General features: G+C 43.9%; 1 protein-coding gene across 3 annotated transcripts in view; it reads right to left on the reverse strand.

The window, feature by feature from the left end:
* LHFPL2 (LHFPL tetraspan subfamily member 2) overlaps positions 1–26,009 on the reverse strand; it is a 235,518-nt gene that overhangs the window by 22,539 nt on the left and 186,970 nt on the right. For all 3 annotated transcript variants that reach the window (XM_030566213.1, XM_030566214.1, XM_030566215.1), the window contains one exon: positions 21,711–22,472. In XM_030566213.1, the coding sequence (XP_030422073.1) occupies positions 21,711–22,140 (430 nt within the window). In that variant the 5' untranslated portion in view covers positions 22,141–22,472. The remainder of the gene's footprint in view (positions 1–21,710; positions 22,473–26,009) is intronic.

The raw sequence follows: 26,009 nt of genomic DNA on the forward strand, positions 1-26,009 counted from the left end.
GCCTGGACTGTCATAGCAGCGGGAGGCTGCCTCCCCCTCATTTTATCTCACTAACAAGTCACTGTTTCTTATTCCTGCATTCTTTATAATTTCATGACACAAATGGGGGGGCACTGCCACGGTAGCCTAGGAAGGTTGGGGGAGGAGGGAAGCAATGGGTGGGGTTGTTGCAGGGGCAACCCCCGTGAATGGCATGCAGCTCGTCATTTCTGCGGGATCTGACATGGAGCAGCTGTGCTCTCTGATACACTGGTTCTCTAGTACACTTGCCCTGTATTCTAGGCAGGACTGACTCTATTTTTAGATACCATAAAGGAGGGATTGACTTGGGGAGTCATTCCCATTTTTGCCTTTGTGCCCCTGGCCGACCTCAGCCAGGGGCACCCATGATAGTAGCAGACAGTACAGAACGATAGATAACCGTCATCTCATTGCCAATTTACAATGGCAGCAGACAATACAGAACGACTGATAACCGTCTCTGCTATCATGCAAAAGCAAGTGAATGCTGCTGTGTAGCGCTGCAGTATCACCTCTGTCAGCAGCATCAGGTAGACATATGGTGACAGTAAAAAAAAAAGCTGAACGGGCTCCATGGTTGCCGTGCTATGGCGTCTGCCAGGGCAATCCAGGGAAAAAGGGCGCAAAATGATTGTCTGCCGTTGCTTTCCCAGAGGAAGGAATGAGTGACGACATTTACCCAGAACCACCCGCGACAATGATTTTTGCCCCATCAGGCACTAGGATCTCAACTCAGAATTCCAAGGGGCGGGGGAGACTGCGGGAACTATGGGATAGCTACAGAATAGCTACCCACAGTGCAACGCTCCAGAAATCGACGCTAGCCTCGGACCATGGACGCACACCACCGAATTAATGTGCTTAGTGTGGCCACGTGCACTCGACTTTATACAATCTGTTTTACAAAACAGGTTTATGTAAAATCGGACTAATCCCGTAGTGTAGACGTACCCCTGAGTTTCCCCTGAAAAAGCCTTTTGTGTTCTTGTGATAATTTACAGCTTTAAGTTAACATCCAAAGTACCTCTGCTCACGTAGGTTTGCGAGAAGAAATGTGTCTGTGTCTCAGTTACTATTTCATGCTATATTTTTAATCCCCTTGTTTAAAAAACTGTATACGAATTTTCTTTCCTCAAATTTCTTTTTTGTTAATTGCCTTCTTCGTGTCACCCTCTCGTTGGGATGTCATAAACCAGGAAGAGGATTAGGAGGGAAGGCTACTTACTACAATCCATTCAGCAAGATGACTACAAACAAAACTAAAAAGTTCAAAGCTACAATACTCTCTCGCACCACGACCAGGAAACCTGTGCATATACGAGAGCTCTGATTTAAGACTCTTTGATATAAGTCTGTTTCAACAGAGAGTACTGCCTTATAGTTAACTGGGGAATATTACCCACTCTGCCTAAATAACACTTGCTTATCAAACTCAAAATCTCTGGCTTCCAAAAGAAGCCTTAAAAAGTGGAAAAGGTCACTTCATTATTTAGATTGCTTCTACTCAGAAAATATACTGTAGTCTAACATGTAAACATCAACCCTTCTATATTTGGATGATGTAAAAGCAAACACTCTACCCCACCTCAGAACACAAAAACAAAAAACTCTAGGTCGCTGCATAAAATTATCAGTATCCACAGAGCAAAATGTATTTTTGTGAAAACGAATCTCTTGAAAGACATAGCAATGCTTTGTACATTAGTATTGCAGTCTTCCCCCTCCCCCTTCTCCTTTGATTAAGATTTTTTTTGTCCTGAAGACACACAAACTGTGATAAACTCATTACGCAGGGTTTTGATACAGTTCAGTGGGGGGGGGGGGGGTGTAGACTACCATTGTGGAAAAACAGCAATTTGATTAACAAACTTCAGCACAAATTTGTCTGTGTGTGTGCTAGTCAGCATTTAGGGTAAGATCTGAGCTGCAGCAGAACAGCCGCCTTTTTTTTTTTTTTTTGGTGACGTAAAGCAGATCCCCTGGCCTGACCTTGCAAAACAACCCCTTAGGAATGTAGTTACCCTGCTGTTTATTTGGATAAGTGGAGGCGCACTATTTAGTTCTGACAGAGTCTCCCATGCAGCTGCTGTTGTGCTGTATTAAACACAGTGTATATTAACAAAGCCAATTTCCATTGCAAATCCTGAAACTATCTTCTCATTCCCTAAAGAAATTGTGAAAAATCTCTGAACTTGAGGAAACAAGAAATTAACCAGATGTGATCAATGAGGTGGCAATGTAGCAAGTTCCCAAGGAACAGAGATACACTACTGCATTATTTAAAAAGAGGAGGAAGAAAAAATGGGTAAGACTGTGTGAGGGGATCTTCTCCCATAAAAGCATGGGGGAATTTATGCAGGTAGGTTCCATCAACACTAATTGTATTGACTGCATTCATCCCCTGCATACCGATGGGAGATTAGATTAGACCAGACCGCTAGCCCCAAAGGCATTTAACCAACTAGAAAAAGTAAACTTGCCTCCATTACTCAATGTCACACTTCCATTCTGTCAAAACATAAATGGCAAACATCTGGATGTTTTTCTATCTAGAATACATGCACAAAGCAGCAATCTCAATTTAGCTCTAAGAGACCAGGCATGGGGACTTTTTTTTCACAGACACATGGGGTTTTCCAACACAAACAATGCCTGTGAAGGACTTCACCAACCTGCAATTAACAAGTTCTTCTGCTCCTGCTAATCACTCAGGTACTGAGCAGTCAACTGACAAGGAATTTGCAGTATAGCCTCCTCCAGACAATACTTCCTCAATTATAATTTATCAATGATCCACTTATATTTTAAGGTGATTATATCAAACTGTGTGGGCTCTGAGACTGGTGAACTCAGTCACAGAAATCCAAATCTGAGAGGAAAAAGGTAGGGAATTACTGGACAAAGCCTTACAGTATTCCAAACCCTGAATGAGGATATTTAAGAAGAAGAAACATACGCTAAATTACCTGGAACACTGTGGGCTTGGCTACACTGGAGAGTTGCAGCGCTGGTGGTGGGTTCACAGCGCTGCAACTTATTCACTGTCCACACTTGCAAAGCACATACAGCGCTGTATCTCCCTGGCTGCAGTGCTGCATGTACTCCACCTCTGCCTGGGGAATAACGATTGCAGCGCTGGTGATGCAGCACTGCTCTGCCAGTGTGGCCACCCAAAAGCGCTGTTATTGGCCTCCAGAGGTATTCGGAGGTATCCCAGAATGCCTGCTCAGCCACTCTGCTCATCAGTTCGAACTCTACTGTCCTAGCCTCAGGTGACCCGCCCTTTAAATGCCCCAGGAATTTTAAAAATCCCCTTCCTGTTTGCTCAGCCAGGTGTGGAGTGCAATCAGTGAATCTTTCCAGGTGACCATGCCTCCACGCGCCAAATGAGCCCCAGCATGGAGCAATGGCGAGTTGATGGACTTCATCAGTGTTTGGGGGGCGGAAGCTGTGCAGTCACAGCTGCACTCCAACCATAGGAATTATGATACCTATGGGCAGATATCAAGGGCTATGCTGGAAAGAGGCCATGACCGGGACATGCTGCAGTGCAGGGTTGAAGTGAAGGAGCTGCGGAGTGCCTATTGCAAAGCCCGCGAGGGAAACCGCCGCTCCGGTGCTGCCCCCATGACCTGCCGTTTTTACAAAGAGGTAGACGCGATACTTGGGGGTGACCCCACCGCCAATTCGAGGACCACGATGGACACTTCAGAGCGGGGGGGGGAGGAAGAGGGGGAGGAGGAAACCGAGAGTGAGGGTATTGTGGTGGGGGGAGACACCCCGGAGTCCCAGGAGGCATGCAGCCAGGAGCTCTTCTCAAGCCAGGAGGAAGGTAGCCAGTCGCAGCAGCCGGTACTTGGTGAAGGACAAGCAGAGGAGCGGGTTCCCGGTAAGCAGCTTTTATTTTCAGGATGGAAATGTTTCGGGAGAGGAGGGGAGGGTTATGGCTGCATGCATGCATGCCTAGATGTGGAATAGCCCATTGATGTGGTCTATCACGTCGCAGTAATCGGCCTCGGTAATCTCTTCAAAAGTTTCAGCCAGAGTGTGGGCAGTGCGCTTGTGCAAGTTTATAGGGAAAGCCACTGTGGTCCTTGTCCCAGTCAAGTTAACGCGTCCGCGCCACTGTGCCGCGAGGCGTGGGGGGACCATTGCTGCACACAGGCAAGCTGCATAGGGGCCAGGGCGGAATCCGCATTGCTGTAGAAGACCCTCCCACTCTTCCCAGGTGACCCACAGCAGCGAGATATCTTCCAGGATTAACTTCTGTGGAAAATGTTGGGAGTGTGTTCACTGTAGGTGCCCCCTGCAGCTGTTTGCTTTCCCCAATGCACAGAAACCCCAGCACAGCCCTGAAGCAATCAGTCCCCCTTATTCACCATTTCGGGGCTCCTGTGGGTTATGTGTGCTCTCTTTGGTATGGGAAAATTATGCTATTGTGAAGACTGTAAACTCCTTCACTGTGTGGGAATAACTGTCTGAGATATAAACAATGCTGCCTCTGTTAACTGTTGCCTTTTTTTCCTTCCCACAAGTGACCTTGACTTCTCGGCTGCCCGTGTTATCAACAGCTCAAAGACTCCAAAACCTGCGGAAGAAGCCGTGAAAAAGCAAAGACAACCTGCTGCAAGCAGTTATGGATCACTCTACCAGAGAAAATAAAAAACAGGACTGGAGGGAAAGGGAAAGCAGGATCCACCAGAGAAACACAGCGGCCAGGAAGAAAAGCACAAAGCGGCTGATAAGCATCCTGGTGCGCCAAGCGGACTCTGTCCAGGCGCTCGTAGCCATGCAGGCAGAGCACTACCGTGCCGGCCCCCACCGTCCCAAAGCTCTTTCCCTTGTGCCCCAATGTCAGCTCCAAACTCCCTTCCCCAGTATCCAGGTTCTTACCTCCACCAGCTGCCTCCAACACCTGTACGTTCACCAACCAGCCCTGAGAACTACGACCCTTACCCTCAGCACTCAACCCCGATCACCATGCAGTATAGGCATCCTGAAGTGCAGCAGTCATTGCACAGCACTCCAGACAGGACATATTCAAACCTGTGACTGTACAGTCCCCCACCACACTCCTCTGCCCTTTTAGGTTCCCAAAATGTTGTGTGTCTGTCAAGAAAGTTATTTTCTTTTCAGTAAATGAATTCTTGGCTTTGAAAACAGTCTTTATGATTGCAGAAAGTCAAAGATACCTTAGCCCAGGAAAGAAACAGGCACTGCAAATCAGCTTAGGAAAAACAGATTCCTACTAACATTGTAACCACTGCACTGCACTCCCGTGCAAGTTGGTTTTCAGCCTCAAATTCCTCCCTCAAGGCATCCCTAATCCTTGAAGCCCTGTGTTGGGCCCCTCTAGTAGCCCTGCTCTCTGGTTGTGCAAATTCAGCCTCCAGGCGCTGAACCTCGGAGGCCCATTCCTGACTGAATGTTTCACACTTCCCTTCACAAATATTATGGAGGGTACAGCACGTGGATATAACAGCAGGGATGCTGCTTTCCCCCAAGTCTAGCTTCCCATACAGAGATCGCCAGCGCCCTTTTAAATGGCCAAAAGCACACTCCACAGTCATTCTGCACCGGCTCAGCCTGTAGTTGAACCGGTCCTTGCTCCTTTCAAGCTTCCCTGTATACGGTTTCATGAGCCAAGGCATTAACGGGTAAGTGGGCTCTCCAAGGATCACAATGGGCATTTCAATGTGCCCAACTGTGATCTTCCGGTCTGGGAAAAAAGTCCCTGCCTGCAGCTTCTGGAACAGGCCAGTGTGCCGAAAGATGCGTGCATCATGCACCTTTCCAGGTCAGCCTGTGTTAATGTCAATGAAACGCCCACATGATCCACAAGCGCCTGGAGAACCATAGAGAATACCCCTTCCGATTAACGTACTCGGATGCTAGGTGGGGTGGTGCCAGAATAGGAATATGCTTCCCATCTATCGCCCCTCCACAGTTAGGGAAACCCATTTGTGCAAAGCCATCCACAATGTCCTGCACGTTCCCCAGAGTCACGGTTCTTCTTAGCAGGATGCTATTAATGGCCCTGCAAACTTGCATCAAAACGATTCCAACAGTCAACTTTCCCACTCCAAACTGGTTCCCGATCGATCGGTAGCTGTCTGGAGTTGCCACCTTCCAGACTGCAATAGCCATCCACTTCTCCACCGGCAGAGCAGCTCTCAATCTCATGTCGTTGCGCCGCAGGGTGGGGTGAGGTCAGCATACAGTCCCATGAAAGTGGCTTTTCTCATCCGAAAGTTCTGCAGCCACTGCTCATCATCCCAGACTTCTATGACGATGTTATCCCACTACTCAGTGCTTGTTTCCCGAGCCCAAAAGCGGCGTTCCACGGTGCTGAGCATTTCCGTGAATGCCACAAGCAATGTAGTGTCGTACGCATCAGGTGACTCGCTATCATCATCGGACTCCTCATCACTTTGGATCCTAAGGAATAGCTCAACTGCCAAACGTGATGTGCTGGCGAGACTCGTCAGCATACTCCTCAGCAGTTCGGGCTCCATTTCCCACAGAAATCGCACTGCACAGAAACCGTTGGGAGAGTCACAATGGCGCCAAATGTGGACGGAAAAATAGGGACTGCTGGGATGTGAAGCGATGCATCACGGGGCATTGGGACAGGAAGCGGAATGACCCAAACCCTTCTGTCCCCTTCCCACAACCCACAGCACCAAAATGGGACGAAGTGCTCTGTGGGATAGCTGCCCATAATGCACCACTCCCAACAGTGCTGCAAATGTGGCCACTGCAGCGCTGGTAGCTGTCAGTGTGGCCACACTCCAGCGCTTTCCCTGCAAGCTGTACGAAGACAGCTTTAACTCCCAGCGCTGCACACCTGCAAGTGTAGCCAAGCCCCGTGAAATAACCAGTCTCTCAGACTTGTGTGCACAGCAGATCTCTTTGAATCTAGAGAGAAAACTAGGCTGTAAAAACGATCCTGCTATTGTTTGTATTTTAATTCTGTTCCAAATCCAGACTAAGACTTTTGTGTAGACAGACCATTGCAGCATTTTCTTTGAAGGGTTCCACCATGTTCCATCAGCCAATAAAAGGGGCTTGGAAAAGGGTGTTTCCTTCTGAAAATGTCGTAACTGTTACTGTTACTCGCAGCCCCTATATTTATTGTAACTGACAGAGATTAGAGGGGAGAAATTATTCCCACTCCCACCCTGCAATCATAGGCACTGACAGAGCTGGAGCACCCATGGGGAAAAATTGCGACAGCCAAGCTCCCCTCCCCACCCCACCTCTGCCTCCTTTCCTGAGCACGCCGCCCCGCTTCTCTTCCTATCTGACAGTGCTTGCTGCCACAAAACAGCTGTTTTGTGGCGTAACAAGCTCCGGGAGGGAGGGGAAGGAGCAGGAACACAGCGCACTCAGGGGAGGAGGCAGGGCTTGGGCAGGGATTTGGAGAAGGGGCTGGAATAGGGGAAGGGAGGGGGCGGAGCTGGGTGGGGACTTTGGGGAAGGGGTTGGAATGGGGGTGGGGCTAGGGGCAGATGAGGGTCAGGCACCCACTGGCACCAGCAGAAGTCGGTGCCTATGCCCCAAATGCATTTGTGTAATTGACACCACTTTGCCTATAGTCAGTGTCACTATTTTGTTCCTGGTGCATACACTCCAGGTCTGCAGGAAGGTGTTCACCGGTAACAGCAGCAGCAGAATTGAAACAAAGTAGACAGACAGCAAGAAGCAGGCAGGTGTGTGGACACTGGACAGTGAGAAAGGGGAAGAATATGAGGAGCCTTGGGCCTGAACACCTTTGGTGATGTTAATCACCAAAAGACTCTTCTAAACATAAAATAGGGAAATAAAAAGTCCATAACTATTTCAAAGACTCAGTCAATGTAAAAAAAACCCACAGTGACAGTGTCCATTTAAATCATAAAACTGAACTCAGGCTTACAAAGGCAGAGTGGAGACAGGAGACTTAGGAAACAGGACTGTTGAAGTGGAAGCCGCTATGCAAAATGCTACTCAGCAGATTGCTCAGCCTACTTGAGTGATAGGAAGGAGAGACTCACTAATTAATTCCAGACTAGTGGAGCCACATGCAGATACAAATACATCTGGAACAGCTTCCACCTGAGACAAGAGATTGAAATGTTTAAAGTGGTGGCCAGGCAAATTCTCAAAACTGCTTAGACTGTGTTTCCAAAATACCTTTAAAAAGTTCCTACCCCTATGTGACTATCAGAAGAAAAAGGAATTTCTTCACAGTTCCCTTCTTCAAAACAGACTGACCAAGAGAATAAATCCTCTTAACTTTCAGTCCTAACTAAGCTAATCCTTTTGTTCATGAAGGCTACCCCTTTATTGTGAATAGGGCAAGTTTTTCTTTATTTAGAACCAAATCTGTGTAAGCTCTCTACTCATTCAAAACAGAAATAGGATGGTAGGAGGGGGACAGATGTGGAAATTGGGACTGCAGGTTGTGTGTGAGATGGAAGAGAAGGCTAATAACCAGGATACTATGTACTACTGTGGGAGTGAAATATACACTGCCACTACTAAATGAAACTAAAGTAAATCAGAGTGCTTGTAACCCTCCATGTGGGTTCTTTTGACAGAATGACAGCAAGGCAGGTGCTGCCTGCATGGCTTTGGCTATTGGTACAATGTAACTCTCTTCTCTGTCACACTTGTTGGGTGGACTGCAACCCATTCTTTTAACAATAAAGGTGTGCATAAGGCATAAGCACCCACTCTCTATCACCTTTTAACACTGTGGTTAGACTCCCTGGTTGGTGAGGGGAAGAAAATTGGAAGCAAACTAATGATTAAAAAAAAGACCCAACCCCTCTCACGGGTGGCAGAATAAATTGGATGTGTGGACGAGCCTTGCTGTGCTTCAGAATGGTTCAGTGAGAGTGATAGCCTTGCTGATAAGAGTCAAGATTAAACATGACATCCATGAAAACTGAAGAGTTTACAAGATTTCAGCAATACAAAAAAATGTATTAAGTGCTATGTTTGACTTGGGTGCTGTATAAATAATAATTAAATACTCCTACAACTACTACTAATTTCCCCTCATTCATTCCAACCCTTCTCATGGGAGTGGTACCCTAAGGATTTAAACTTTCTCTTGCTTCACAAGTTCCTCTTGAGATCCCGATAACATAGGTACCTTATCCTCCTTCCCATGGAGAACCTGCTGGGATGTCTTTGAAGCTATCAACTCAGTTCCTTAATTAGTAGAAGTTGTTGCTACTGAACAACTCAAAGCATTCCAGCTTTTCTCTTCATAAGCTGAATATGCTCCCCCTCCTCCTCAGACTTTCCAGCTCATGGCAACACAGGAAGGAGTACAAGGTGACTATTGTGACCCACATCTCCTGCACAACAGTGTAGACACAAACACTAATCTAGCCACCAGTCCAATTTTAGGTCAATTTTCACTCTGACCTACTGGGGCAAAATGGAGCATTCAATATTTTTAAAGATTAAGAAGCCTTGAGAATGAGTAGAGGCTCATTCACCTGCACGTCTACTAATGTTATATATGCCATCATGGGCCAGCAATGCCCACCCCTCCCCCGCCATGGATATTGGCCAAACCAGACAGTCCCTACGCAAAAGAATAAATGGACACAAATTGGACATCAGGAATGGTAACATACAAAAGCCAGTAGGAGAACACTTCAATCTTCCTGGACATTCTGTAACAGATTTAAAAGTAGCAATACTTGAACAAAAAAACTTCAGAAACAGACTTCAAAGAGAAACAGCAGAACTAAAATTCATTTGCAAATTTAACACCATTGATTTGAGCTTGAATAGGGACTGGGAGTGGCTGGCTCATTACAAAAGCAGCTTTGCCTCCTGGAATTGACACCTCATCTATTATTAAGAGTGGACCTCATCCACCCTTATCGAATTGGCCCTGTCAGCACTGGTTCTCCACTTGTGAGGTACCTCCCTTCTCTTCAAGTGTCATTATATAATACCCGCATCTGGTTTTTTATCCACGAAAGCTTATGCCCAAATAAATCTGTTAGTCTTTAAGGTGCCACTGGACTCCTTGTTGTTTTCCTGAATTATTCTGGCAAAGCAGCAGCAAAGGAAAACAACAATGGCTGTTTCACAACACTAGATATAATCCTTCCCACCACTGCAACACTGGTGCATGCCAGCCCCCTGACTAGCATATACAAGTTGTATCCTGCTTATTTGAAAAATGAAAAGCACATGCCTGTCCTGCTACTTAGGGATGGCTAAATCAACATTTTGGTTTTCTTACAAAATTTAGAAGGCCTATAGGTTGGTTCTCTATTGTGAAAAGGCACTGTGACACAGCAATAGTAGTATAAAGTGCAGGAGTAGGCAATCTATGGCACACGTGCCAAAGGCGGAACACAAGCTGATTTTCAGTGGCACTCACACTGCCCGGGTCCTGACCACCGGACCAGGGGCTCTGCATTTTAATTTAATTTCAAATTAAGCTTCTTAAACATTTTAAAAAACTTAATTTACTTTACATACAACAATAGTTTAGTTATATATTATAGACTTATAGAAAGAGACCTTCTAAAAACGTTAAAATGTATTACTGGCACGCAAAACCTTACATCAGAGTGAATAAATGAAGACTCCGCACACCACGTCTGAAAGGTTGCTGACCCCTGGTAAAGTGGGTACAAACAGAACCCCAGTAGTATTCTGTTCCTCCTCTATAAGGAGGTTCCTTCACTGGTACACAACTGCTGGAGTAGTGCTTCTTCAACACACCTTCCAGCCACAGAGTGGGTTGGGAGGAGAGACAGACAGAAGGAGGGAGTATGGACAGAAGAAGCAGAGTGTGAGCTGTACCAGGTGAGGCTGTTTTACTAGACATCAAGGAGTGGGAGCCCAGACTATGAAAAGAATAAAGGTGGCTCAAAGCCTCATTGTTTCCTCCCACTGCCACTTGCCATTCCTATACCAAGATCAAGAACAGAGCACCTAACTGACAGTCAGGTCCTCAGAGCTAACAGAGATGCTTTAAACTATTTCTTGTTTTTAATTTTGATGAAAAATCTTCAGTGGTTATAAACTAAATTTATAGTTTAAATAGTCCCCTGCAGTGTTTGCACCCTACATGTTACAACAGGTTAGACTATGGCTACATCTAGGCAGCAATTTAAACACCTGCAGTTGGCTCGGATCAGCTAACTCAGGCTCACAGGACTCGGTCTCTGGTGCTGTAAAATTGCTGTGTAGACACTTGGGCTCAGGGTGGAAACTTAAGTCTCTACACAGCAATGTTAGCCCTACATCCCAATTCCCATGAGCCTGAGTCAGCTGACCTGGGCCAACCACAGCTGTACCATGGATCTTTTATTCCAGCATAGACATAACCCTATGAGATCTGGAAGTGAAACTCACTATTCTATTATGCTTGTCCTAATGTGTAAAAGGGGACAGTCTGAACTGTATTACCTAAAATCTTAGAAGAAGAAACAAGGGTTTTAAAAAGTGCCCCACTACCCCTTTAGCCCGGCTACTGGAGACTTTCAGCACAGTTAATGGAATCTGGTATTCATGAGTGGCAAGATAAAAATGTTACTCAATGGAAAAAAACACTCAATGCAATCCTATTAAAGAGCCTACAAGCTACATTTCCTAGGAGTGAAAACAAAATAAGGTCACTGCCAAACCTAATCAGTGAAGATTGAAAGTGTATAATCTGCTGGGCCTCCCGTGACACACCAAGAGTTACTATGACCCCAATGAAGAATCAGTGTGTTCATACAGGCATATCTTGGCAACATCAGAAATGAACTGACCGTGAAATCTAGCCTAATAGAAGTAATGTCTTCAAAATAAACACTCATGAGCTGTAATAGCACCAGTTCTAGTAGGTCTAGGAATGTCCTGGTATCCTGGTTGGTTTTACTGTTTCTTTTATCCAAGTTATCTTGAACCCCTCCAGATTCTGGTCACCTGAAGGACCTGTCATCCAGCTGAGTTTGTGACACAGCAGGTACTTATCTGACCTTCAGCCTTTCACATGTTGCCACATTTTCTCCTGTACTCCAAAATACACCTCAGCGTTGGCCCCCATCACATGAGACATCAAGCCAGCCCTCTCCCACATTCAGATCCATATGTCATTAGAACTCGCTCTGACTCCATGCTATGCTGTGATGAGAACAAGCATTCAAGCAGCTCAGCTGCATGGAAAGCCAAATGGCTACTGGCCCAGCAGCAAGGCTTCTCACCTCCCTGGAGAATACCAGATTGTGGCTGGGTACAGATGGACTAAAGAGCCTTTTGTTCTTGACTAGGAGGGTGAGGAAAGGGTGGGAGAAAGGAAGTAGATTCAGAAAGAACTGCTACAGCATATGGAGTGGGGAGTCAATGTGGGGCAGAGAGAGTGGTGGGGAGGCAGATGGGGAGGGCCAGGGAGAAAAGAAAAGAGGAGAGGATGAGTATCGTAAGAAAGAGAAGAAATTAGAAAAGGAGCAGAGAGGAGTGAAAGAGGAAGAGACAAGAGCAAGAAAAAAGAGGCAGTACTTCGAGCAGGGGGGGTTACATATTATATTTATAATACACAATCACAAATAAAGATGATGGGTCTGCAGATAGAGAGTAAAAATACTATAAAAAGGCTGCGACTGAAATGGAAAGAGGCACAATGACGAAAAATTTGACTTTTGTAAAAATTGGAATTGTTATAAAAATAATAAAGGCACAAGGAATACACACACATCCCTAATATGAGAAAATCTTCATTAAATCACACAAGACCATGTACAACATGCTCCAAACAAACTCTGCACAACTGTTTCTTATAGGGATATATTTATACAATGTTTCTTTTAAAGTCAGTCATACTGTACCTTTACTTCACTGGCTGTTTAGCATGTTATATACTTAGCGTTAGCACAGCTTTCCTTCTTTGGCATATTCCTCCTCTCTTCCTCCACACAGTGGTCCCCTGAGTCTGAACTTTCAGCAGCCAAGTATGTATTAGCTGTCACATTGGCACTGGGCCATGTAAGTTAGAGGAGGCCTTATACCACACTATTCAGAATGCTATAGAAGTTAACGCTCTGTCAGGATTTCCACTATATCACGTCCCCACCACACACACATTTTGTTTGTTTGTTTTTTGAAGAATTTAGAACACTGGCATTAGACAAAACACTGTAGGTTGAATATTAGAAGGAAACACTTGTTTTCAAAATAAAATAATAAAAGTTTGGGCTGCGTTTCCACACTTCTGTAAAAACAAATAGGTTTACTGCATCCACTTAACTGAATTGCTGCTTCTGTTTCAACACACTGCATCTTTTTCTCCACCCTATTTGTCTAGCATCTGCTTCCATTAGTCCACAAGCAGCAAGACTCCAGCCAAATCCATGCCATATCTTACCTCCCTGCTCCCTAGCATGTCCCTATTTCCCCCAGCAGAGTCTGCCTCCTTAGGGCTGGTTTACACTACGGGGGGAAATCGATTTTAGATACGCAACTTCAGCTACGTGAATAACGTAGCTGAAGTCGAATATCTAAGATCGGATTACTCACCCCTCCTCACCGCGCGGGATCGATGTCTGCGGCTCCCCCTGTTGATTCCGCAACTCCACTGGGGTTGGTGGAGTTCTGGAATTGATATAAGCGTGCTCGGGGATCGATATATCGCGTCTAGATGAGACGTGATATATCGATCCCTGAGCAATCGATTTTAACCCGCCGATACGGCAGGTAGTCTAGACATAGCCTTATTTTCCACCTCCACTTACAACTTCTGATCACTAAGCAACCAGCACTGTAATTCCAAAATCCTCCTTCCCTTAGATTCTCTCTAGCAGCTCCCATCATGCATTCCACAGTTCCACAGCAAGTTCTAATAGCCCCACTCCATTACAAGACCGTATTTCCTCCAGTTTACCTCCCAACCCCAAAGGAAACTCCAGTACATTTCCACCCCCTGTTTATCCTCCTGTCTCAACAGCAAGTTCTGACTGACCCCCTGCTTCCTTCTCAGCTTTCTCAGCAATTCCAAATTCCCACCCTGTATCCCAGCAGTTCTCAATCACACCTCCCTGCCACACCACAATTCCCAGAGAACTAGCCATTTCTACTCCTCCCCTGCACACATCCAGTCCTGACTACATCTGGATTCCACCACTCACCACATGAAATTCCAGATCCATCCTTAGCTCCCAGCCACAAATAGTTCACATCTCACACACACAAATGCATGAAGTTCAGCTTGCATTCCTCTTCCTCTGGGAACAATCTCCCAAATGGGAATGAAGGCAGAAGCTGTAGGCTTAAGTCCCACTTCAAGTTGGTCACCCAAACATGCTAACACAAACTCTTCCAGCACTGTGGGGTTTTAGTTGCTCATGCAAGTCGTGGGTGGGTTTGCTACAATAAAGAGTGCTAGAAAATGACAGGCTACGCCTCGAAAAATAACAGGGTGGGAAAATTTTTTGAAGAGCGGCTACATTTAGGTGCCTATAAAATTTCAAGTTGTCCATGTAAATGGAGAACTAATTAAGCTCTTTGTTAAAGGAAACGCCAACGTTAATTATCCATAAGGCATCATATACATTTACGGCACTATATAAACAATAAAAATAGCTTGGATATCAAAGATAAAAGAGGGTACTTTGGTGCCCATAAACTGTTCAGTGTGGACTGAGATGGTTAGGGAAGTGTTACAGCTTTTTATGCATTCATATGAAATATTGATTGTTCATGGCCGGATTATTTTTTGTTTCACTATAATAAATTGCATTCACATCTTATCTCAGTAGACTTCTAATCTGTTTAATTCTGAACTTTGATCTCCTCTCTTTATTCTGACTGCACCTTCCTTTCTCCTTCCCAACTTGTTTTCTGTCATCAGCACATTTCAGCAATTGGCTGCACATTTATTCCTCCAAATCACTGATCTGTCATGAGAATGTAATAGTGACCCTTGTTGCACTCCCCTAACCTCAAATCCACACTGAATTGTGTGTGTGTCTGACACACACACAGACACACAATATTAATTTAGTGTGTCTGGCACTAAAATTCAAGCACATTTAGTACTTAAGTTTTTTTTGAAATGTTTACTATATTTTATTTAATAAGCCAGTTTAACAAGAATTTAAATTAACTTCAATATTTATATTATATTAAATATATTGAAAGAGGGAACATATTTAAGTCTGAAACTTTCCTGAGGCAACAAGGAGAGATGCTAAAAGATTGTCTCTTTCTCTATAGGAGATACACAAAAAAAAATAAATTATGTCTATAAGCTTTCAACAAAAAACAACATATTACATCACCTACACTAAGCATTATTCTAGCACTATCTTTTTCAGCAGCAGTGATTATGCTGTTATGCACAGCTGGATTCAAATGTGGGTTACAGAGTTTTTGAAGGGATGATCTTATTTGATTGTTCTTAATTGCCTGTCACTAGGTTACTGGATTTTCTTGTCCTATAGTTTAAAAGCTGGGTAACATGTTGGACTTGGCAGATGTACACCTGCATTCTTGAAGTTCACAGCAGCAATTTTTTAGACATAATTTGTATAGCTACAATGAACAACTAGTTTACATCCTGACTACATCAGCTAAAAACAGCCATGCTTTGGAAAAAATGGAGTCTGGACAGATGCTTGCTAAGGAAACTGGAACTGATATTGCAAAGCTTGTGGATGGAGGTGTCATAAACAGATAGCTAAGGGTTAATATCTCTTTCACCGGGAAAGAAGTAACCTGAAACACCTGACTAGAGGACCAATCAGGAAACAAGACTTTTTCAAATCTGGGTGGAGGGAAGTTTGTGTGTGAGTCCTTTGTTCTTTGTCTTGAATCTGTCTCTCTCTCGGCTATGAGAGGATTTCTGTTTCCTGCCTTTCTAATCTCCTGTTTCCCAGTTGTAAGTACAAAAAGATAGGTTTGTTTTTTTGTATTTACATGTGTGTAGTTGCTGGAGTGCTTTGAATTGTATTCTTTTTGAATAAGGCTGTTTATTCATATTTCTTTTAAGCAATTGACCCTGTATTTGTCACCTTAATACAGAGAGACCATTTTTATGTATTTTTTTTCTTTTTACATAAAGCTTTCTTTTTAAGACCTGTTGGAGTTTTTCTTTAGTGGGGAACTCCAGGGAATTGAGTCTGTGCTCACCAGGGAATTGGTGGGAGGAAGAAGTCAGGGGGAAATCTGTGTGTGTTAGATTTACTAGCCTGACTTTGCATACCCTCTGGGTGAAGAGGGAAGTACTTCTGTTTCCAGGACTGGAAACAGAGAGGGTGGAATCCCTCTGTTTAGATTCACGGAGCTTGCTTCTGTGTATCTCTCCAGGAACACCTGGAGGGGGGAAGGGAAAAGGTTTATTTCCCTTTGTTATGAGACTCAAGGGATTTGGGTCTTGGGGTCCCCAGGGAAGGTTTTTGGGGGGACCAGAGTGCCCCAAAACACTCTAATTTTTTGGGTGGTGGCAGCTTTTCCAGGTCCAAGCTGGTAACTAAGCTTGGAGGTTTTCATGCTAACCCCCATATTTTGGACGCTAAGGTCCAAATCTGGGACTAGGTTATGACAGGAGGGCACCCAACTGTGCTGTCATGACATATTAAAATGGATGATAGAGAGCTGCTACTAAAATAATCAGAGATGGGATTATTGTACCAAGATGCAGCAAATACAAACAATTGAAAAAACAGTTTTTCCTCTTTAGAGAAATCCAGAGAGGCACAAATTCACCCTAAATCACTGTTATTAACAAAAAATTAGATCAGAAGTTCCCAAACTGTGCTCTGGAGAGCCCTTAAATCGTGGTCCGTGGAGGGAACAGGAGAAGCATCACGGAGAAACATGATTGCTGGAGAAGAGGATAGGATTACAGGGAGGGAACACTGAAGGGGACAAGGGGGATGGAGGGGACTTGTGATGGCGCAGTGCGTTCCTAGAAAGGGCTTCAGGTGGGAGGAGGCGAGATCACCTGACTGACAACTGTTCAAAGCAAACTGAGATTCAGCTGTGAGGGAATGGATTTGATTCCAAGTGTGCACTGAATATCACTGGGGGAAACATGTTCATTGTGAAGTGGAAATTCATCCTCTGGGAGTGGAGATTTTTTTTTTTATTTGTCCTGGAGTAAGGGAAATTGCGAGGCAGGCAAGGAACTGATGGTAAGCTGCAAACCTGATAATGGCTTGGTAAGTGGAGAACTGTGATCACTACTACTGACAGGCTGACAATTTGCACATCCTCTTATATTTATGTTACCCCATCTGCCCCTTGCCACCCAGGCCTGCTTGTTTAGTTCAGCGCCTATGTCTTGTCTTCTAGATGCTAAGCTTTTTGAGGTAGGCACTATCATTTATTATATGTTTGTACAATGCCAAACACAATGGGAGTCCCCACCTGATTGTGGCCTTTAGCTGCTAATGCAATGTAAATGTTAAATAATAATATGGGGTGGAATTGGCTTTGAATGTAATGGTGTGGAGAACAGATTTTGAAGAATGAGTGTCCCAGTTTGGCAGCAGGGAGGAGGACAGGGAAAGGTAGTCCCCTAGATGGCTCCCTAAAAAAAAAAAACAGTCCACACTATGAAAAGGTTTTAGGACCTGTGGGCTACATAATCCATTTAATAGGCCTGGCTGGTAATATATTCTTGTTTCAGCAAAGAAAGGCAGTTATAATTCAAATGGAAGTAACAAATTAAACTGCCTTTCCAATATATTAAGAAACATCATTTTATTTATTTGTAAAGCTCTGTCAGAGTGACCTTGTGCTGTTCCCCAAACGGAAACAGACTGGCCTGTTGAGGTCTCAGAGTTCAGATAATGTCAAGTTATTCATGCTGCTAATCTGGTCCCATTGTTCTGACATGTGGATAGGGTGTCGCTGAAGGTCTCTAAGCCCCAGCCCACACATTCATAAACCAGTCTGAAATCACTAGAGCACATGCCTGTTCAGCCAAATTCATATAAATGCACGACAGTATCTGCCTAGCATTCAGACTCAGTGCTGCCTATTTACTATCTATTTAGAGCCTAAGGTTCACTTTTTTTTTTTTAATACCTATAAGGTTGATTTTAAAAAAAAAGTTTATAATAACCAATCTCATAATGAAACTAAATTATACCAGAGATTGAAGTCTGATGTTACTGTAGGAAACTCTGCTTTTTAGAACAATTTACAGTGTCAATCAGGACACAAGAATAAGGAGTAAACATGAATGTCATGATCGGAAGGTGATTTATTAATATAATCCACTGAGATTTTAAACTTTTTCAGCAGGGATTAGATTTTCTTTAAGGGTGTATACACTGCTTAACACACTGGGGTCCCAAGTCCTGATTGGGGCCTCTAAGCACTACTGTAATGCAAATAAATAAATGATGATAATATGCACGTATGACTCATGGACTGTTGATAATTAACTACCTACAGCTTGATAGTTACTATGACAATCTACCTGGATTTATTTGCTTATCAATTAATATATGTATTTTAGAACAGTGCATCATTTACCCCTAGCATTCCAAGTGATTCAGTTGCCTTAAAAACAAATTGCATGCTTCACAAAGACACGCAAATGAATGTTTGTCCAGTTTCCTAGATACTAGACGGTAATTATTTATCTAATGATATGGTTCCACTCTTTGAAGCAGATGACAGATTCGTTTCTTGATGGCATGATATGTTTACAAAATTAAGACTGCCAGTTAATATTTCTGCACTTCCACAGTAAAAGGAATTAGTCTTAAAAGTGAGTGCTGAAAGACTTATTCCACTACAAATGAATTCCACGATTTCGGAAGGGCCTTTTTAAAGAAGCAGATTTTTTTTCTATTAAGCTTTATATTTCTGATTGTCTACAACAAACAAAAACTCTCTGTCAACTAGATATGTGTGTGGCTCCCACCGACCTAAACAGGAGCTCCAGACATGTGTCCAAGGGCAGAAGTTGAACCAATGTCATAACAGAAGAGATGCATTTTTGTAATCTACAGTTTCACCTCAGACAACTCCCAGGTTACAACCTAAACTGCTAGACAGAAATGATACATCTGGTGTCCATTATTGTTTTTTTTTCATTATGAATTCCAGGAATAGATTAACTTGCAGAATGTTTTAATTACATTAAGTCCTTGTAGCAAAGATATAGAAATTTTAAATGTGATTACATCTGCTAGATCCTTGGTTCCTGTAAATGCTTGTGCTGTGGTTGGAGCCTGAAGTAAGAGCATCACATCTTTGAAGAAAAGATGTACTACATAACTGCAAAGTTGTCCTCTCTCTCTCACACACTCACAGAGAGAGAGAGAAAAGCAAAGCTACTTCAAGAATATTATTCCCCTTGCTTATTTACAGAATTACATTTGAAAGATCAGAAAACTTAAGACAAGGAGTCAGGACCATGCATGGCTGTCCTTTACAAGCTTTGATAGCTGCAGCATTACTCTAGATGTGGGAATATTGTTATAATTCTGTTACTTAAAGTTCAACCATGCTGACAGCTGTCCTTCTTGAACCATTTGGTTAAATGTTTTCCAAAATCAGGAACTGAGAAAATTAAACCTCACAGCTGTTACAAGTCATCAGCAAAACATTTTCAGTCATCCAGATACCAGCAATATTATCGGCACAAAGCAGCAATGCATTCAGTAAAATTAATCTTGAGAGAACAAATAACTAGTCACAAGATGGCTGGCTGCAAATAATTATATGGGCCTTTACCATAGCAACAGTTTAAATAATGTGACCTTTCAATTACCCTGGTTCATGCTATGTGGATTTATCTACTATAAGAAGGAAGTGCTTCCATTCATAGCACTTCTCAAAAAGAGGAACTGATATCTTCCCTAACACATGAGAAATGCTTTACCCATCAGATAGCTCAATTCTTGAGACCATAATTCTTCCCAAAGGCACAGCTGGTTCAATTATAAAACACATAATTCTTTTTCTCATATTCCCTTTTCAGAGGCAAGTAGAATTGGTCTCCAGTCCAGAACAGTCTTTCAAGATTCAGAAATCTGCCTCCTACTAATTTTGAAATTAGAATCTTTATAAATATTCACATCATTTTAAAATGAAGGGAATATCAGCCCAGCAAAATGACAGCTGACCTGCTAATTTCTGAAATAAGTGGCAATTTAAAAAAGTGAAAAGCTAAAACGTATAACAAGATGCTACAGCTCTGACATTCAGACCTGTATATTTTTTGCAATTGTGATGGTGAATTTCCAAAACGGAGTGGTCAGACCAAAGAGGTGTCATTTTTATTGTAAAAAAATCCCTTTGCTACTTGTATGCCACCATCTACACAGGTGAACTGAGAGCCAATGTAGGGCTCTTGTGCCTTGAAGGCACAGCCTTACACTGTGGGTGGCAAGCATATGCCTTTATTCTGGATCTCCAGGGAGTGCAGGGGAAGCTACTACACCACCCCATTTCAAGGTGCAATGCACACTGCACTTGTACTCAGATAACTCTGCTGGCTGCTGCCAAGCCTGACCTTCTCCTCATCCCATTTTGGTAAGTCATGAGTCCTAGCTAGGTTTACAGAGTCCCGGAGCTCATTTGCATGCAGCCAGAAGAAGGCTCTTTACACACTCCCAACATGCCCATGTATCCTGCTACTAAGCATAAACTAGCCCGCAACTGAGCACAAAATATAATTAGCTTTAGAAAGAATTAAACTTGCACTCTTGCATCTCCTCTCACCGTGCAGCCAACACGCCTAAAATGAGAATCAATTTGAAATGCCAACTGTCTTTTGAACAAAACCCTTTTCTATGGTTTGAACATATCTGGTTGAGAGCACAGCCCAGAGGGTGAAGAAAAGACCTCTGTACATATCCTATTTCCTGCTGCCACCCTGGTGACTCTCCAATAGATCCATGAAGGTCTTTATGCTTATATCTGAAGATAGCCTCTGTCCTGAAATGATCAGAGTGTATAATACAAAAAAAGTGGTTTTTTACACTGCTTATTAATGAAAGCTCCCAGAACTGCTAGCTAACATCCACTGAAAAGGGAGGAATTTAGTATTCATTTTTTGATCTCACTGCACAGAATTTTTGTTAAGCTCCAGGAAATATGCAATAAAACTGAATAATATTGGACCAAATTTCTCAGGCAACAGAAATGACAAGTCACCAGAAGCCAATTCATTTGTTTAGTTCAAATGACCATCACTTAGGCAGTGAAAAGGTAGAACACCTCTTCAAAAGCAACTGAAGTCCCTGATGAGTGAGGAAGGGTCTTATTTCCAGAAAGCACCTTGGGTCAAACTGTGTTCTTGGGTAAGTCCATGCATGCAAATATAGCCCTAACACTGGGATTTACTCTCACCACGACCCCGAAGTGAGAGAGAGAAAGACACAGAGAACTGCCTTCAGAACTAATGGAAAAATCATTAAAGGAGTGAGAGGCAGACACACTATTGTTGGTGCCAGCATTTGCTAACAGCACAGAGCAAAGCTAAGGAGAGAAGTGCTTGTTACTGAAACACACTTTTCAGACAGAAGAAAGACTTGAACAGCAACACAGGAAACTTTGGTCTGTTCACCTTGGCACAGCACAATCCTTAATCCTCCTGCCCGTGCACTGTATTATTACATGATGATTAGCTAGTCAAACAAGACTTAGATTCCCAAACACTGGCATATGGAAGAGATACGTATAAAATAGTTAGGGAAGTTTTCAGTTGCTGTCACACTTACCTGCAATTCCTTGTAGCAGCCCACAGACATTAAAAATACTTTTCTTCATTACACTCTGCACACACATAGTAAAGACAGACACAAATGCCACAGCACAGAGAATCATGATCCCCACAGCTAGGAAAATAGCAGTAGCCTGCCAGAACCCACTGGCAATCTCATTAAAGTTCTCTGCATAGGGCCCACAAAGCGTGTCTCGTCTGGAAACCTGCATGTGGGAGATTCTGGTGCAACGCCCATAGATGCCCAAAGTTGGATGGTAAGGCTCCTGTGAGCCTCCTGTCCTGTTGTCCATATCTTCAGAGCTCACAGGCTTGGCTTTGCCAATTAGCCAATCTGCACTCATGAAAGCTATGAGCTCTGCAAACGCCACGACAATACTCAGGAGTGTCCACAGCATTGAGCGACAAGTTACAATGACATGACACATATTGCTGTCCAGTGCTTACGGTCAGTGCAGTTTGAGAGTCTGAAACCCAAAACAAAGGGGAAAAATTAAATTAAAAAAAGAAAAAATATCCACAAAAAATGCTGCTTCAGTTCTGCTCTTCCAGCTGTTTCACAATAGCAGGGAAGGAGAAGAAGAAGTTAGCTGCCCAAAGTTTTGCAAGCAGTCCAGTCATTTGTTCTCAGTGTTTAGCTTCTCCTTTGGTTGCTGAGTACTGAAGTATGTGTTTCTGCGTTAATATTCATACTGGCACATGACGTTACAATACTGTGGGGGAGGGCCCAAGGACTGCCCACTGCTTTTACATCACACACCTAGAGGAGAGAAAGAAGATGAAAATGTTAGCAGAGGAAAAAAAAAAAAAAAAAAGCTCGACTCTACCCCCGCAGTTCCAGAGAACAATCCAATGTTTTGCAAAGATCATTCTAAATCAACATATGAAAGTTCTAACAAGGGCCTGTCAAATACAGCCTGCTGGAAACTTCCCAGTTTAGACTCAATGGAGTGATTAATCTCCTGCTGCACTGCTGTACTTACAGTATCTGTTTTGTCCCGTGCTACTTGCAGCTGTTTGTCAAAAACTTTGTAAGCAAGGTCCCAGCAACTCCAAACATACCCAGCCACCCACAACCCACCTGTTGAAACTACTAGCTTTTGGGAGCTATCCAGTAAAACGCTCATACTTGTTTAGGTAGTTTTTCAGAAGTGCATTGTTACAGTGCTGCCCTGTATTTAGTCCTTGGACTCAAACAAGCAGAATGACATTGGGTACCTCTGGGAAGGAGACAGGATACAAGCTCTTTCACGTCAGGATCATATGGGACACTTGTGCAATGAATGAACTCAATCTCATACGATTTCACTGAAAGAGCTTCCTAGCTAGACTGCTGCCTACTGTTGCTGTTCCAGCTTACGTCTCAATGAAGAGCAAAACAGATGTGCAACTGGGAGTAACCCGCCCACTGGAACGCATCAGAGCTATCGAAACATACCACAGTTCCAAGATTTTGAAATAGCTCTGCAGAACTGATATTGCACAGTATTCTTAATCGTTGCTTATCTTTAAGTGAGTAACACAAAACAAGTTATAATATCCAACACACAAGTACATGGCATCGCATCCTGGTTAATGCTGAGAGGGGCAGCCTTAGGTAATCCATGTTGCTGCAGAAGTTCTTACACATTCAGGAGCCCTGCTCACTGCCAAACAGCTTATGGATCCAAAAATAGAGCTGTCAATGGACTGCACACTCACTCAGAACCCTCTAACTTAGGGGTGGGCAAACTATGGCCTGTGGTCCACATCCAGCCCATCAGGCCTTTTAATCTCTCCCTCGAGTTCCTGCCAGGGAGCAGGATCAAGGGCTCGCCCTGCTCCTGTGCTCCAGCCAGGGAGCAGGGTCGGAGGCTTTCCACGTGACTCCTGGAAGCAGCGGCATGTCCCCTCTTCAGCTCCTATGTGTAGGGCAGTCAGAGGGCTCTCTGCACACTACCTCCGCCCCAAGTGCCGCCCCTTGCAGCTCCCATGGGCCAGGAACCGTGGTCAATTTGAGCTGCAGGGGTGGCACTTGTGGACGGGGCAGCGCGCAGAGCCACATGGCTGGTGCCACACCCCCACGTAGGGGCCATAGGCAAGCATGTCACTGCTTCTGGGAACTGCAGGGGTGATGCCTGCAGATCAGGCAGTGCGCAGATCTGCCTGTCCATGCCTCCACGTATGAGCCAGAGGAGGGACATGCCACTGTTTCCAGGAGCTGCTTGAGGTAAGCGCTGCCCGGAGCCTGCATCCCTGATCCTATCCTGCCCTCTGAACCCCTCAGTCCCAGCCCAGAGTACCCTCCTGCACCCCAAACTCCTCATCCCCACTCCTACTCAGAGCCTGCACCCCCAGCTGGAGCCCTTGCCCTCCCCGCACCTCAGCTCCCTCCCACACCCTGAACTCCTCATTTCTGGCCCCACCCCAGAGCCCGCACTGCTAGCCGGAGGACTCACCCCCTCCCACACTCCAACCCCCAATTTCATGAGCATTCATGGCCCACCATACAATTTTTATACCCAGATGTGGCCCTTGGGCCAAAAACTTTGCCCACTCCTGCTCTAACTCCTCCTTACAGCTAGCAATCTCTCTGTTCTTGCCATCTCCCTCTGCAGTCTGGGACTGCACCACAGATATGCCCTACCTTCCCTGCCTATTTGTGCTCCTTCCATGTCAGATGGCTGTCTACTCTTGTAGCTTTTCTACTCTCCATATATCTGAGCTGGGATGAGTGTTGTTTTATGGGAGTTGGGCAGACCAAATGCAGTTGGGAGGCAGTTTAGATTGGACCCTGAAGATCTTATATTGTGTAAGGTGCATCAGAAATCTCAGTCCAAATCTGAACTTTGATGGTGAAAGAGGCCATAGAAAACCCCCTTCTAGTCTTGATAACTCAGTCATTTGAAATGCAGTACACTGTTACACTGCTCTATTTACAGACATCAATAGCTCATAAGTTCTGGTTTGTTCATCTGAGAAAAATCTGTGGTGTTCAGCATCAGGGCTTGCATTTGGACTAAGAAGCTGTTGTGCAACTATTACAGTAAGGGCTTGTCCTCATGAGGAAGCGACTGAGAAATAAGCTAGGGTGGGGAATTAAAACACACTAATCACTCTGCACTCGCTCCTCATGTGGACACTTTTGTTCTCCATTAAGAATGCCTTTATGCGATTTATCTTAATCCTCTGGTCCACTTAATGCCCTTAAGGTAAAGTGCACAAAGGCACGGTTATGCAGAGTAAGATTGGTGTCCACCTGGGGAGTTACTATGGAAATAGCTATGGCAAACTTTTTGCCTGTAACAAGCTCTAAGTCCACTTTGATAGTGTGTCCAAAAGCTATACTGAAAAAAAAAATTAGTAGCTAATGCAAATTCCAGAATTATACTGATCTTAATACTGATCAGTCACCTAGAGGTGACAACTGCGATTGCTAGTATTCCCAATTTATATTCCAATTGCTTCCTTAAAATTAGAAATGGAGCATAGCATATGCCTCTTTACCTGCCCTGAATTATGTCATATGGGGGGCGGGGGAGGAAGATTAGTAGGAAATGCACTGAAGTTAGCTATTCAGATATGAGAATATAAGATTTTTTTAAAGTGTACTTAAAAATAAAATACTAATGGCCAACTGATCTTAAAGGAAAAAGAATCTAGAACCCAAATGAATTCCTATCTGCCATTCATTAAAAGCAGACAGCCACTGAATATTACTACTACTACCCAACAGATGAAGATTAGAAGGTGCCAAAAAAAAATTCCTATTTCCTTTGTCTCAAAACTTTCAAACCACATGATGCATCAGTAAAGTGAAATGAGGCCTTTATTTAATCTGAGTCCTTTGAGACCAGTGGTGAAATCCTGTCTCTTTCGAAGTCTATGGGAAACTCCACTCACTTCAATGGGTCCAGGATTTTATCCCAAGAATTTGGATTTCTCTTCTCCCCATATAATTGGGTATCTCACAGCACTCTTGGTGAGCTCCTCTTCTCGATCTACAATTGTAGATGTACCCAAATAACCTCATACACATACTTTGTCTCAACTATAATTGTCATGTGATGAGACTCAAATCAGTATCTCACTCAGTCCAGGCCCACAACTCAGCCTGTTTCTCTGTCTCTCAGACTGTTGCTGACGACATTTCCTGGATGTTTTCCCAACAATTTACATTAAAATAGCTAAAACTAAACTTTGTATTTTTTTCCACCCAAATCCTCGCCATTACAGCTGAAACTGCAAAAAACAGGCAGCTGCTCCTCTGATAATTAGGCAACTCATATACATTGCTGTATGAGGTAAATTATTAAAA

The sequence above is a fragment of the Gopherus evgoodei genome, chromosome 6 (assembly GCF_007399415.2).
Source record: "Gopherus evgoodei ecotype Sinaloan lineage chromosome 6, rGopEvg1_v1.p, whole genome shotgun sequence".
In the NCBI taxonomy this organism is placed as follows: domain Eukaryota; kingdom Metazoa; phylum Chordata; order Testudines; family Testudinidae; genus Gopherus; species Gopherus evgoodei.